Source organism: Danio rerio, chromosome 15 (assembly GCF_049306965.1).
Source record: "Danio rerio strain Tuebingen ecotype United States chromosome 15, GRCz12tu, whole genome shotgun sequence".
NCBI classification, from domain to species: domain Eukaryota; kingdom Metazoa; phylum Chordata; class Actinopteri; order Cypriniformes; family Danionidae; genus Danio; species Danio rerio.
In genome coordinates, this window is record NC_133190.1 from 24,478,876 (window position 1) to 24,494,049 (window position 15,174).

Genomic DNA, 15,174 nt, shown 5'->3' on the forward strand with positions numbered 1-15,174 from the left:
TTTTCACTAATGTGCCAAGAAATTCAAGCCGTAACGCTTGAGTGATAAATGAACAATGGGAAAACTTCCAGCGAACAATAATAATTACAACGTGCTGAAAATGTGGCAAGCACTTTTTAAATGTGTTGAGCAGTAAGCTGTTATAGAACCTAATTAATATGTAGCATCAAAATATATTTAGCTTAATTACGCTAAATAAAATGAAACTGCTTCCCTAACCCCAAACATGCACACATGCCATACTGTATGAGGAAATCTGTACTGTTATATAAATACATGAAGCAGGTATAACCGGTTATCAGTTGCCCCACACAGATCTGTCAACCTCACCTGTGCGACTGATTCAAAACTGGCTTTGTTACATTTCTGTTCACATAATCAGTGCTTTGACTCCTCCTAGAGCCTTTGGAAGTTTCCTTGACCTGCTTTTTGTTTGCCAAGAAGAAATGTCGAAGGGCTGAAGAGAGAGCTACTGGCAGAGTCTTCATTTCCTGAGACGGGAAAACAACATGACAGACGCAAACTCCGATGTGAAGGACTCTTTTAAAGATGGCAGCCTGGAGGGGTTTAGTTATTTTAAAAAAGATGAGTTTGAAAGTGACTGGGAGAAACTGGTTGAGCGCAAGTTTGGTCGGGTCTATAAGGTGAAGCTTAAAGTCTTGCGTGAAACATGTGCTCTGAAGACCACAACCAATGACTACAGGTACTGATACATATGAGAGATCATATAATGGTAAAAGTAGTTGTAAGTCGTTGTTATAGTTTAACAGTTATAATATTACCACTTTTGCTTTTAAGTAAAACAATAACTTGTGTTGTCCTTGTAAATATGTTTTCAAAATTTCAAATGAGAAAATGATCAGTTAATTCCACTAAATCACAACCGGTTAATATAAATGAATGATTTCAGATTTTGTATGCTGGAAAATAATTATTATATTGAATTATTATTATCTGTATATTATGTATCTTTTATATGTTTATTTTATTTGCATTATGATTTTTATTTTTGCATTATTAGTTATTATATACTTTATGGCCCAACAGGAACATAATGGAGATTTCCAAAATTGGAAGAATGAAGTTCAATTATTTGATCTCCATTTATGGAATCTGCAAAGATCCGCCTGCTTTAGTGATGGAATATATGCGAAAGGGATCCCTGGATAATCTCCTTAGCAATCATTTGTTAATGTGGCCCAAAAAGTTCCAGATGATCCATGAGATGACGATGGGTATGAACTTTCTGCACAGCATGAAGCCGCCAATCCTTCATTTGAACTTGAAACCGGCCAACATTCTTTTAGATGATCATCTGCACGTGAAGGTGGGCCAGATAGTATTTATCTTTTTTTTAGAATGATTATTAATCAGTGGTGTAAAGTAACAAATAACAAATACTAAAATGAGTGTAATTGAAAAGTTTTTCTCAGAAATTGTAATTTATGAAGTATTTTTAAATATGTGCACTTTTTCCTTCCTTTGAGTACATTTTAAGTGCTGCATCGGTACTTTTACTCCACTACTTTCCTTCAATATGCAGTCACTGCTCTATATTTCTCATCTATGGGGATTAGAAAAATTAGTCCTGTGATTTCTGTCCAATCAAATTGCACATTAAAGGTAAATCACATCATACTGAATGACCTCAAGACATGATGATTTATAATTTCAGCAAACTGTTTGGAAGCATTAAAAGTGTCCAAGAAGATGTCCAAAATCTTTACACGCATTGACCAAGAGACTATTTAGACGCATGTCACTGATGATTAGAAGATGACAAATGTTTACTGTATGATAACCAAAATGGCATCAAGATTGACATGGCCTGGTGAATATTGCCCATGACATTGCATTTTGTTTGGAAATTAAAGTTTGGTTAAGATCAGAAACCAACATAAGGCCGACCTCAATGTCCAACCTGAAATCAACCAAATATCAATGTCTAATGATGTTACAGCTTGACGTTGTGTGGACATTACCACTATGACGTCAATCAAACGTGGATTTTGTTTGCATACCTGATGAATAAATGTCAGTATTTGACATCAATATGAAGTTGGTTTAAAATGTTGGCTTGATGTTGGATTTTGACCGCTTTCTAACACAACCTAAAATCAACCAAATATCAATGTCATTTGATATCAAAATAATGTTATCCTTAGATGCTGGCTAGACAGTTTTTGTCACCTGACATCACAACCGAAATCTAACCTAATATTAACTAATAATCAGGTCCGGATTGACTAATCGGGAGCACCTGGAGAATTCCCAGTGGGCCGGTCCGTTTTTTGGCCACGAGGGCCGATGTACCAAGCTGCTGTACTCTCAGCAGTTGCACTTTTTTCATTTATTTATTTCTTTGACCATAGCCACACTATTTTTATTCATTATTTAGCCTCATGAGAAAAATGCAGCCAGCAGGTTAATGATGATGTAACTCATTCCACTCCAAACAGCGGCACCTTAGTGAATAATAATTAATATTAATGAATATTACACCTGTTCAGTGAAAATCAGATGATTCACTACATTAATAAATCTGACATAACTCGATCAGAGATCTAAAAAGGAGAGAAAAAGAGTAGACAACAATTGCAGCAGAAAACAGAGCAATACTTATTCTGTATCCCGTACACAACATTGTTAGCACGTTATGTTATGATGCCACCGATCCGAGTTTGAACCTCACCAGAGAAATCTTTTTTTTTTTTTTTTTTTTCATTTTTAGTGTTAAGACATATAATACTGTTTGGGTTACTTATGCAGGGGTACATATTATTTTTTTGTGTGTGACGACCATTACAAAGGACTGGATATCTATAAAGAATTAATGTTCTCATATTTATGAAATAACATTGGAAGTTCTAAAGCAGCTGTGTCCTTGAAAAAGACGTGATAGTGTCATTAGAAGCTGAATTGGAAATAACGTTATTTTAATATAATCAGTCGTTGACTGAGGTGGGCCGGTCTAAGACTTGAAACTCCCGAGCTAAAAAGGAGTCCCAATCCGGCCCTGCTAATAATGCACTACAGTAGGTTACGTTTACACTCATCTACAAATTACATGTAAATGCATCAGCTTTTAACAGCGTAATACTCACTACTCACTACTCTTGAGTACTTTTGAAAGGTCTACTTTTTACTCATACTTGGAGTGATGTTTACAACAGATACTTTTACTCTACTTGCACTACATTTTTTGGCAAGTAATGGTGCTTTTACTGAAATATGATTGTTCAGATCTCTTTCCACCACTGTTATTAATTTATACAAACAGGACTTAAAGAGACTTGAAAGACAATTAGTGTTTTTTATTGGCAATAAAAAAGTGAAAATTTATGTTAGTTTAAAGAACAAAATGGTGAATTGGTTAAAAAAAACATCAGCACACTTTCCCATGTAATTAATTACATTATTACAAACATTTGTGTATAGCAAGTTTCTAAAATGTTTAAATATGCAAACGAGGCATTCTAGCACAAAAATCTGAACATTGAGGTCACTTTCAAAATTCTTGTATATTCTTGACAGATTAGGCTCAAAGGTTTTTGCAGAGGGGGTGTTGGTAATCTCTTTAATATTCCATAATACAGAAAATAGATTCAAAGTGTTTATTGTCATGTGTGGAGTAAGATCTCTGTACAATGGCATTCTTACTTTGCTGTCCATATACATAAATGTGTACATGTTAAAAACTGTTGTGCAAAATCCAGCAGAGAATGAAGTGTGCAAAACTTTAACAGCATACATGTGCAATAGTTTAATGTTAAAGTGTGTACATGCAAAATACTTTTATTAACCAGAAGTCAACTTCCAATTTTTGTAGAATAAAATGTAAACAATATATAAAAAGGCAAATCATGAATAAATCTCTTTGTAAAAACCCTCACAATACATGAGTAAAACTGAAGTTTGGTGTATGTACAGTAAGTGTTGATAAAGATGAGATTTAGGGCTCAGAGTATAGAAAACAGCTTTATTACCTTTATTTACAGCTGTGTGTGTCCTTTATTTTAAAGATTTCAGATTTTGGCTTCATTAAGTGGGAGTTTTCTAGTAAGACAGAGTTCATTGAACACCTGATGGCCAGAGGCAACATAAACTATGTGCCTCCAGAGACCTTAAGCCAGAATCCTGAACCTCCTGGAACAAAGTATGATGTGTACAGGTGAGTTTATACCTTGAATTAAATAAATACAAGAAAGGGTTTTGCTTTGAGTATTTTACATTTAAGTTTCTTATGTCTGCTGGTGATGCTGCTGTAGTATGTGTTTATATAGTGCTGTCTACATAAATAATTGCCTTTAGGTGCACTTTTAAGCACAGTAAAGTTACAATATGTGCATAAATAAAAAAATGTTGACAGCGAGTTATGACATGGCAGGAAATTCTAAATACTATAATAACATCTACTTGTTCTGACTTTGCAGCTTTTCCATTATAATGTGGGAGATTCTCACTCAAAAGCGCTCATATGCAGGTAAATATTGTTTATAATTTTCTCTCTTTTTTGCACAAATTGTATTGTGTATAATTTGCATGACCTGGAAGTTGCTTTTTATTCCGTATGTTGATGGACTTCCAACTAAAAAGTAATATGGAGTAAGGGATGGGGCTTTCTTTTTTCTCTAGTATCATTCTCTATAAGCAAACTAATTGGTTAGAGAGGCATGATTAAGAATATTAGAATCAGAATTAGAATCAGAAAGAGCAGGTATGTTTGCACATACGAGGAATTTGTTTTTGTGACAGAGCTACTACAGTGTAACAGAATTACAGAGACAGGACAATAAACAGATAATAAATATATAAAAAAGCAGTAAGAAGTGAATGCAGTTATGGCTGAAGCTGTCAAACTGACGTCAACAGAGAAGGACTGCCTCTCCAAATGAGGAAGCATATGGTCAGACTTTGAAAGATTTCCAAAACAAACAGTGGATTAAATTGCAAAGATTAATTGGTGATCTATAGAATTACAACATGTGCTTACAAAATAATCCCTGTTTTCAAGTTATCCTGTTAGTATATCATGAAATCGTGTTGTGGGAAGGCCAATTATCATTTGCATGTTTGTATGTCTCTGTATTTGGGCTTTGGTCACATGGTCAAGAAAGATACAAAATAGGTGGTAAACTTTGCTCTGCTCTTTTTTCCTGCTTTTCTTCTCTTTTGCTATCAGGCTCTCTTTGAGGCCTACTCTTTGTCTCTCTCTTATGGGTACAATTAATATCATGTGTTTTTTTCATTTCTTGTTTTATCATTTTATACAGTTATTTTCAACTAATTCAGTTGTAACCATAGAGAAATATTGTCATAAAATCATTTCATTTTTTAAGTATTTGTGAATTGCTTTTGACTTAACATCAACACTTAATTGCTCCATAATGCAATGCAATATAATCACATGATAATGACGCTCTCCTACATTTTTAGCTATTATAACAGCCCTTATTTCTGTTTTTGGTATAAGATTGCAGAAGGATGGTTTGACTAGAAATGTACAGTTTTTCACCATCATACTGATAACATTTTAGTCATTTGGCAAAACTACAGTTCGAGCCGCTGTTGGTAAAAACCCATTCTTACTATGTCCACACTGACTACTGCGAGGGCATAAATTAGTGTTGGGCGATGTTGAGCAATTTGGCATTGTATGATGCTTAATGTCAAACATAGCGATGGACGCTGGCGTAGTCGCTGTAGGCAGTGGTGAATTAATTAATTATAAACAATTCATTAAATCAAAACAAATTAATTATTAGTATTCTATCGTTTCCACTGCCTGACCCGCATGGTCTTTGTTTTACCCATAACCAAACCATAAATAAACACAAATTACCACCTGTCAATCACTTTTTCCACGGAACTCTGGCATGAATAGGCAGAGTGATTGGTGTCGTTATATATAAGCGTTTATATATAAACTTGGTTGGTAAAATAGGTGCACATTCACCTATCTGGCAATACTTTTGCTTTAGACCGACTGAAAGAGGACCACGAGACACGTCTGAAGTGGTGTGTAGGATTTGCGGTCAAGTTATCCGCCAAAACATGAGCAGACAACAAATTTTTATGACCATTTGTGTTCACCATCCTGCGAAATACAGCTCATTGCCAGTGGATTGTTTTCATTCTAAAACGCCATTTTATAAACTAAAGTGGTGGAGAATTGTGATGCAGGTTCAGCATCATGATGTCTATCAGCCATCGGCGATAGGCGATGGCATCATCTATTGACCCAACCCTAGCACAAATATTACAATTCAGCCATTATTATGTAAAATGAGGGAACATATTACAGATTAGTCAAGTTTGTAAAATATATTTGATGTATTATTTAGGAATAATTTGGCCATGATTAGCTTATAAATTTTCCCCCTGCATGGCGTTTTCCCCTATAAAACAAATCCAATGTTTATTTTGAGCTCTTAAGGTTGACAGTAAACTTTTCTGAACCACCTTTTGTGCCTTTTAGTCCATTTGTTCTCAGAGTTCCCAAAGCACAGAAGCTGTTTGTGCTCTTAAATTCATTATTTGGTGTTTGTTTGTACAGAAATAACACTCCAGGCAATTTGTTTTATTCTCCTTGTCACAGGTCTGTCTATGACAGAAATATTAATCAGAGTGTCATCTGGCAAAAGGCCTGGTGTAGAGAAGATCCCTGAAGACAAGCCTCCTGAGTGCGAGGACATGATTGGTGTCATGCAGCAATGCTGGAATCAAGACAGCAGAAGCAGACCTCCTTTCTCTAGTAACAAACCTCATTTTTTTGTTCTTGTTTCTGTGTAATGAAGACCATAATAGTGCTTGATTATACACAAGTGAAATGCATTCCAGTAGTCGCAGTTGCTTCTTTGTCTCTCTGGTCTTATTTCTTCTGAAATAACAATGAGCAAATGAACCAACATTGTTGCATCTTTTACCAGCCTTCTGGATTCTCCGTGAACAGGTCACCTTTAGCAAAAGTTGTAATTAAATTATCTGAATAGTGGCTGTGATAATAAAGTTTAATATTCACAGTTTGCGTTCAAGCATTTAAGTACTTTAATAAGCTTCTGCTGATTTTGTTGCAGTGTCGTGTCGTATAATGAGCTGAATATGATTAATCTTGTACATCAGATTACTAAAAACGCAGTGTGATTAGCACAACTATATCCCCTGCGCTGTGATTTAATCTCACATTATATGCTGCCCAATTAAGATTCTCCTTCATAAAAGTAGCTAAAGGACTGTCTATCATTGGATGGCCATTTGCAAGAGCAGAACTGTTTCTCAAAGTGAGATTTATCTGCATCATCTCCATTACTTTTCAGAGACTGTTCGACTGACTGAAGTCCTCAGTGAAGTCCTGAAAATTCCAGATACGTTTTCACGGAGGGAGATAAGAAAGCGTCTGCCTGAACAGGTATGTAACGAAAGTGATAAATGGTCAAATGTGCCGACTTATTTTGTCACATTTTTTAATTGGACAAGAAATGGAAGTTGCAATAGCATTGTCTTACTTATTGTGACATATAGACCTGCTGAACACTTTATTAGGTACACCTGTCCAACAGCTCGTTAATGCACATTTCTAATTAGCCAATCACATGGCAACAACTCAAAGCATTTAGGCATGTAGACATGGTCTAAACAATCTGCTGCAGTTAAAAACGAGCATCAGAATGGAGAAGAAAGCTGATTTACGTGACTTTGAATGTGGCATAGTTGTTGATGCCAGAGTATTTCAGAAACTGCTGATCTACTGGGATTTTCACGCACAATCATCTCTAGGATTTACAGAAAATAGTGCAAAAAAAGAGAAAATATCCAGTGAGCGGTAGTTATGTGGGCTCAAATGCCTTGTTGATGCCAGAGGTCAGAGGAGAATGGCCAGACGGTTTCCAGCTGATAGAAAGGCAACAGTAACACTAACAGGATGTGGTGGAATGGGAGATTTGCATTATGAATGCGCAGACGACAAGTTTGCAGCAACTGCGTGATGCTATCCTGTCAACATGGGCTGAAATCTCTGATGAATATTTTTTAGTAACTTGTTGAATCCATGCCAAGGATTAAGGCGGTTCTGAAGGCAACTACTAAGGTGTACCTAATAAAGTTGCCGGTGAGTGTATGAGTGAAATGGCATTTCATCTAAGAAAAACCTTTTATAGAAAAAAATAGAAGCTTCACATGTTATAATCACTTTATACTGTATGTGTAACTAGTCAAATATGAAACCTGTGGTTTTATTACAAATGTTGACGTGTAAACATGTTCACAGGAGTTTCACATAATGTTACAAAACTATTCACACATTTTACTTGTGTTTCATATATTTTGCATGTGATTTTAGCATGATAGCACATGATAGCACATAGCACAAAAGGGAAGTACAGTGGGACAGAACTTTTTGTCTGTTGGGGATTGACTCAATTATTAGATCATTGCAATTTGTTATTGGTGGATGTGATGGAAGTAACAAATTATCCACTTTAAAAGATTGCCCTAGCACGGCAGATCTATTAAATACAAGAGAAAAATTGTCATTGAAGAGAGAGTGGAAGTTATTTTGAAAAAAGAACAATTGTTTGAGGACTTACATTTTACGTACATACATTTTAAGCTGTACATGTAAATAATAGCTTCACTAGCAAGACTACAGCTACTCATGCTTTGTAATAAACCTCACTATAGTGGACTAGTGGTTTTTGATGAAAATATTGATAACTATAACTTCAATAACTACTGTATATGTTTATTCATGCCATTGCACAATAATGTTCTGTTTATTATGCTGTACTGTAAGTGAACACCTATTGTTAATTCAGAAAGTGGTTCCAATAATATATTGGTGATATATAATTATATAATATAATAATAAATTATATGTACAGTTGAAGTCAGACTTATTTGCCCCCTCCACCCTGCCCCCCCACCCCCTTTGAATTTTTTTCCTTTTTAAAATATTTCCCAAATGATGTTTAACAGAGCAAGGAATTTTTTACAGTATGTCTGATATATTTTTTCTTTTGGAGAAAGTTTTATTTCTTTTATTTCGGCTAGAGTAAAAGCAGTTTTTATTTTTTTTTAAACATCTATTTAGGGTCAAAATTATTAGCCCCCTTAAGCTATATTTATTTTCAATAGTCTACAGAAAAAACTATGGTTATACAATTACTTGCCTAATCACCCTAGCCTGCTTAGTTAAGCTAATTAAGCCTTTAAATGTCACTTTACGCTGTATAGAAGAATATTGAAAAATATCTAGTCAAATATTATTTACTGTCATCATGGCAAAGATAGAATAAATCAGTTATTAGAAATGAGTTATTAAAACTATTACGATTAGAAATGTGTTTAAAAAATCTCTTCTTTAAACAGAAACTGAGAAAAAAAAACAGGGGGGCTAATAATTCTGACTTTAACTGTATCTCCCCTCTCTCTCTTTCAAAAACTCCTATTCTAGCACTAAATTCTCTGAGTACAAACAAGTTACTTTGTATAATTAGCACTTCTTGTACGTATTGCGTAAAGAAATGTATATTGTTATGTTTTCACTTTAATTACTGCAGTTGTGAAATCTTAACAGATCTAGAAGAGCCTGACTCTGTTTCAAGCCTATAAATGTTAAACAAACTTAAGTTGGCTCCAGTGTTGTGAACTTTTCAAAAAGTCTGAGATGTACAATGGGTGTTACTATGCAAATAAATAAATTACTGTGACTGCTATATTGACCAACACAACATTCAGACTAACACATTTTAAAATCCATGACAATAAAATGAATTCAATTGTGCTTTCCCTCCATTAGCCCAAGAAAACGGCTGACTCCTCAGGCAAGTATTTTTCAATGCATTCAATCTTTTGTGCTGTCTCTCTGAACAATCCTTCCACATTTTACTGTATATATATAACAGTCCTCTAACCCATTTCCCCTATGCACTATAGATGATTCAAGCATTCAGTCTCTGCTTGTAAGAAAAGACTTTAATAGTTTCAAGAAAGTTGTACGAAAAGAGCATGTGTCAATGCTCTTTCAAGACAACAACTCTCTCCTTCATCACGCCGTGGCAGGCGGGGACAGAGAAAGTGTGCAGATGGTCCTGAATCTGGGAGCCTCGGTGAATTGCCAGAGTGTAAAAGGCTACACTCCTCTCATCGTCGCAGTTCTGCACAAGTTTTATGAGATCTGCAGCTTGCTGACAGACTGTGGGGCTGACGTCAACCTCAGCGATGGCGACCAGTGGACCGCGCTACATTTTGCCGTACAGGCTGGCGACGACCGAGCCACTCGATTTTTGCTAGACAATAAGGCGAGAGCTGATGCCAAGGAAAAGGATGGATGGACGCCTTTGCATCTAGCAGCTCAAAATGGGCACGAGAACATTGTGAGAATCTTACTCCGCCGTCTTGACAGCGTGGATGTGCAGGAGCACCAATCATGCCGTACAGCGCTTCATGTAGCTTCTATTTATGGCCACATAAACATCGTCAAGCTCTTGCTCAATAAAGGAGCTGACATCGACAAACAGGATAACAACCAATCCACTGCCCTACACCTGGCGGCAGAGGAGGGGCACTTCAGGGTGGTCCGTTTACTGGTTAATAGTGGAGCTGATGTGAATAAAGTTGATGAGCAAAGCTACAGCTCTCTTCATTTTGCAGCTCTGAACGGTTATACAGGTATCTGTAGACTCCTCTTAAGTAAAGGAATCGACCCCAACAGCAGAACTAATAAGAACTGGACCGCCATGCACCTGGCAGCCCTGAAAGGCCATCCGGAGATTATCCTCACCTTGGAGGAACACCAAGGCTCAGTCAACATTCAAGGGAAAAACGGCTGGACGCCTTTGCATCTTGCCTGTCATCATGGACAAGAGGAGGTGGTGACTGGGCTGCTGACAGCAGGTGCTGATCCAAACTTGGCTGAGGATAACGGCTGGACTCCCCTCCATTTAGCCTGTAATAGCAGCAGCTTCCCTAGCGTGCTGCAGTTGATATCCCATAAAGCTAATGTGAATGCTCAGAATAACAGCCAGTCAACACCCTTGCATTTAGCCGCCCAGCTCAGCAACATCCCCATCATCAAAGCCCTTCTGATGAATAATGCACAGCGGGAGATGCAGGACTCCAAAGGATGTACCGCCTTAACCTTGGCTCAACAGTGCAACAATTCAGAAGCCGTGGAGCTCCTGGACAGCTAGTGCTTGGGTTGAGAGCGAGCCATGTTCGGTGACAGATAACTCGGCCATTAGAGGGAGTACAACATTGATTTCTCCCATCGATTTCCTTCCTCCTGCAAAGCCTGCTCTTATAAACACTCTGGCTGTTGTTTTTGATTTAGATTCCTTGAATTTAACGCCTTTGTTTGGGTTTGTGAAGAGCTCAGGTGTGCTCTAAGTGTTATGAATGAGGGGTTTTATGACCAGCGATGCGTAGTGAAGGTCACCATAAAATCATCGGCGTCAGTTTATTTATTGTGAATAATTCATCAGAGCATGTCAGGCCTCGGAAAACAAATGTTTGTTTCCCGTTTTATTAGATCAAAATGTAATCACTTGCTCAATCTTTGAAATGACTTTCTTTGTGTGTTGATGTCACGTAGGTTGCAGAGGCTAATGAATATTTTTTAAACAATAATTCAGATCAAAATTTCAATTCTAGCATCGTTTCCTCAGCCTTGTCATTCCAAACAGGTATGACTTGCATTATTTTGTTGAATATAGATTTTTATATAGATTTCCTTAGCACAACGCTCTCATAAACTAAAAAGTAGCTTCTACTGTAGTCAGTTTGACTAATCTATCAACCCGTTCTTTTTTGCTGAACCCTGTTTAATTTGAAAACACGTCTTATTGGAGAGGTAAAATACACTATCACAATGGTCTGTTCAAATCCATACATTCAGTCTCTCTCTAGTGCTTTGCTGCACACCATTTTGACACTCTCTTCTCCTTCCTCAACTTCTCCTAGCCCATATCTGAAATCTGTCAAGATGTTTAAACCAAATACATGGTAATCAGCCCGATATTTTATGGCCTTTACAGTGCATTAAGTCTAACAACAATTAATTGTAGTTATTCATGCATGATGGCAACACAGTGGTTGAGTGGTTAGCACTGTTGCCTCAAAGCAAGAAAGTTGCTGGTTCGAATCCTTGTTGAGTCAGTCAGCATATCTGTGTGGAGTTTACCTGTTCTCCATGTTGGCATGGGTTGCCTCCGGGTGCTCCGGATTTCACCTTAGTCCAAAGATATGCAATATAGTTGTTGGGTATGTGTGTGAATGAGTGTGTATGGGTGTTTCCCAGTACGATGTTGCAGCTGTAAGGGCATCCGCTGTGTAAAACATATGCTGGATAAATTAGCAGTTCATTTTGCTGTGTCGATCCCTGAAGAAATAAGGGACTTGGCCGAAGGAAAATGAATGAATGAATGTAATGCATGATTTCTGGTTCAGATCTGTTACCCCTTTTGTGGGTTTAATTTGTTGTTACCATTCCTGCTCTGTCTGGGCGCATGTTTTGTTTGCCCAGAGCAGAACCAAATATATATATGTGTGTGTGTGTGTTAAAAAAATGATTCTGACTGAGATGGTAAATTAATGCTGAAATATTTATTTAACAGGATTCAATGAAGTCATACTTAAAAATTCCACTACTGTCAAAAACGTGTCAACAGTACTGTCATGGTGAAAAAATCAAAACCATTCATGGCATTCAAAGGGTGTTACATTCACAGACAAAAAACCTGTATGACAACATGCTTATCATTTCCCAACAGGCTTCAGCTCAGGTTCCACAGCTATAGCATTAAAGGAATTTTAAAACTCTTCTTGAGTGTTTTACCATTTTGAATTCAGTCAGCCAATCTCTGGGTCTGGTGTGTGTCTGGAGCACTTTTACGCCACATCTGAAAGTAGTTCTGAATCATCTTTCACCAATGTCTTAATGATTGCAAATATTGTGTATGTTCTGTACACAAAGTAAGTTTTAAATAGGATTTTTTAAAAACTCTTTGCTAATTTTTGAGCGAGAGGTTAATGGTCTGATCCAAAAATACACTGATCTATGTTATTCAAAGCTAAATGTGCTCCCACCAGACCTGGACATCAGCTGAATGCATATAAAAATGGTAGAGCTCAACTTAACTCTAGGGAAGTTGTAAAATGAGCCTATTTTCAAGAAAAATTATAGTGTGACTTTAACCCACACACACACAAACCTTACTAAACAACTTGGATCCATTCTATGTCATTATACCGTTAAATGTAAATGATAAATATTCAGTGCTTAACAAATATGAGTACACCCCTTACAAATCTCTCATTTAAATGAATATTTTCTATAGGATATATATATATGTATATATAATTTCGTAGTTTGTAATTTTGTTTTATAATATTTTGCATTAATTTAAATGTATTGTCTTCCTATTTCTAAAGCTATTCAGTGACTAAAATATTATGTTAATAAATATAGCCATTTAATAAATCTATTTAATTCAAATACACCAAAATATATGACCTACACTGAAAAAAATATAGGTAGCTGGGAAAAAAACGTAAAATAACAGCTATTAAATAGCAGAAATATACTGTAAAATAGCCTTCGTTAAGTTACAGAAATTTACTGCCGAATTGAATTACAGTAAATTTCTGTAATTTAACATCCACTATTTTACAATAAATTTCTGTTATTTAATGGCCGTTATTTTACTTTTTACATACCAGGTGGGAAAATGTAAAATAGCAGATTTTTTACAGTGTATATTTACTGAGAAATGGATGCTAAAACTATGCTGGACATCATTACATATTTAACCGTTGTATATAACTCAAATGCTCCAGTTCTATATTTCACAAACCTTGAATCTTTGGGTAATTTAACATAGTCTCTTGTGACACAGAAAAGAAAGTTGTAATAAGGATCTGGAGCTTTCAAACTGACATCAGAATATCAGAAACACTTTCTAGCAAGGCTCTGACTTTTCCTCGAGTGATTATTTTAATAAAACATCAATGCCTTGTGAAGGAATGTGAACACATGCAGCCCACATATTACTCTGCAGTCTATACTGTACAGTACATGGCACTTTAAATGTCTCATTAAATTCTGCATGATACCAGAAGCTTTGTGAACAGCACAAATTGATGAAACTTCACTGATGTGCACTATAGTAAAGAACTAGTTTATCTGCTTTCATGTACAAGCATGTTTCTCAGGCAGTTTCTCTTGTAGAGGGAGCTTACAGGGGATTACAACATGTGGAAAATAGATAGGAAGGATCATTTCCAGTCATTTGTCTAATTCTAACTGAGGAAAATAATAATTAGCACATAATTGTGCTCAGTGGTGGATGTGTGCATGTTTGAGCATGTTTATTCGGTAAAACAAAGGCAGATTAAGAGAGGACTTCCCGCAGTGTTATTTACACTTGTTAGATAAACTTAATTTAATGTAATTAAATAGTTGTTAGTGTTTGGATCCTGAGAAGAATTCGTGTAGACATTTTCTCTTCAAAGCTTCAGAACCTTTATAATACCAGAGCTCAAAGTGTTCCCTGTGGACTATTGTTAATGCACCAAAGAGCATCATATACGCGGATTAGGTTTAAATCTCCACAGCAAATTTGAAAAAAATGAATTTATACACTAGGCTGCACATCCAAAGAAATGTGCTGAAAATACAGTACCTTCTACAGTACATTTCTAAGAGAAGATTTGAAGTGAAGTATGACCAATTATTGCTCTGTTTGACTTTCATTACTTTTGAGTCCTTCAGGCAAGCACATAGATAGCTTTACTAATGAGCGGTTGATTAAATTTTACCACCATGCACCAGAAAATGACACCATCGTCTCACTGTGAACACATTATCTGTCGCTGTAATAAACTCAGACTATTAAAATGGTTTTGTTTACATTGTAACTGCTGTTGTAAAAAGACAACATTGTCTGCCATTTTTTGTAGATCTGCAAATTCTTGGTGCATTCCAAATGACATATATTACCTTCTAAAGCAGTGGTTCCCAAAGTGGGGATTGGGACCCCTTGCGGGGCTGCAGGACAATGAGGGGGGGCGCTTGCTTTTAAAAAGTCAAATAAATTTTATTAAATAATTAGTATTACCATTAACCATATCCCACAAAAAATAAAAATAAAAAACAAAATCCATCAGCCTTTCAATTAA

The 15,174-nt window shown here is 36.2% G+C and overlaps 1 protein-coding gene across 1 annotated transcript; it reads left to right on the forward strand.

Moving 5' to 3' along the window:
- The first annotated feature begins 489 nt into the window (after positions 1–489).
- On the forward strand, positions 490–11,415 carry ankk1 (ankyrin repeat and kinase domain containing 1). The gene is made up of 8 exons (NM_001130665.1): positions 490–703; positions 1,048–1,327; positions 4,023–4,171; positions 4,434–4,483; positions 6,599–6,754; positions 7,317–7,408; positions 9,797–9,821; positions 9,934–11,415. The coding sequence occupies exons 1-8, from the start codon at positions 510–512 to the stop codon at positions 11,187–11,189; spliced, it is 2,202 nt and encodes a 733-aa protein (NP_001124137.1). The 5' UTR covers positions 490–509; the 3' UTR covers positions 11,190–11,415.
- The last annotated feature ends 3,759 nt before the right edge of the window (positions 11,416–15,174 follow it).

Coding starts and splice junctions, on each gene's coding strand:
- ankk1 (NM_001130665.1), top strand. CDS start 510: ATGACAGACGCAAACTCCGATGTGAAGGACTCTTTTAAAGATGGCAGC. Junction 1,328..4,022: donor ATGATCATCTGCACGTGAAG/GTGGGCCAGATA, acceptor TTTATTTTAAAG/ATTTCAGATTTTGGCTTCAT. Junction 6,755..7,316: donor AAGCAGACCTCCTTTCTCTA/GTAACAAACCTC, acceptor ATTACTTTTCAG/AGACTGTTCGACTGACTGAA.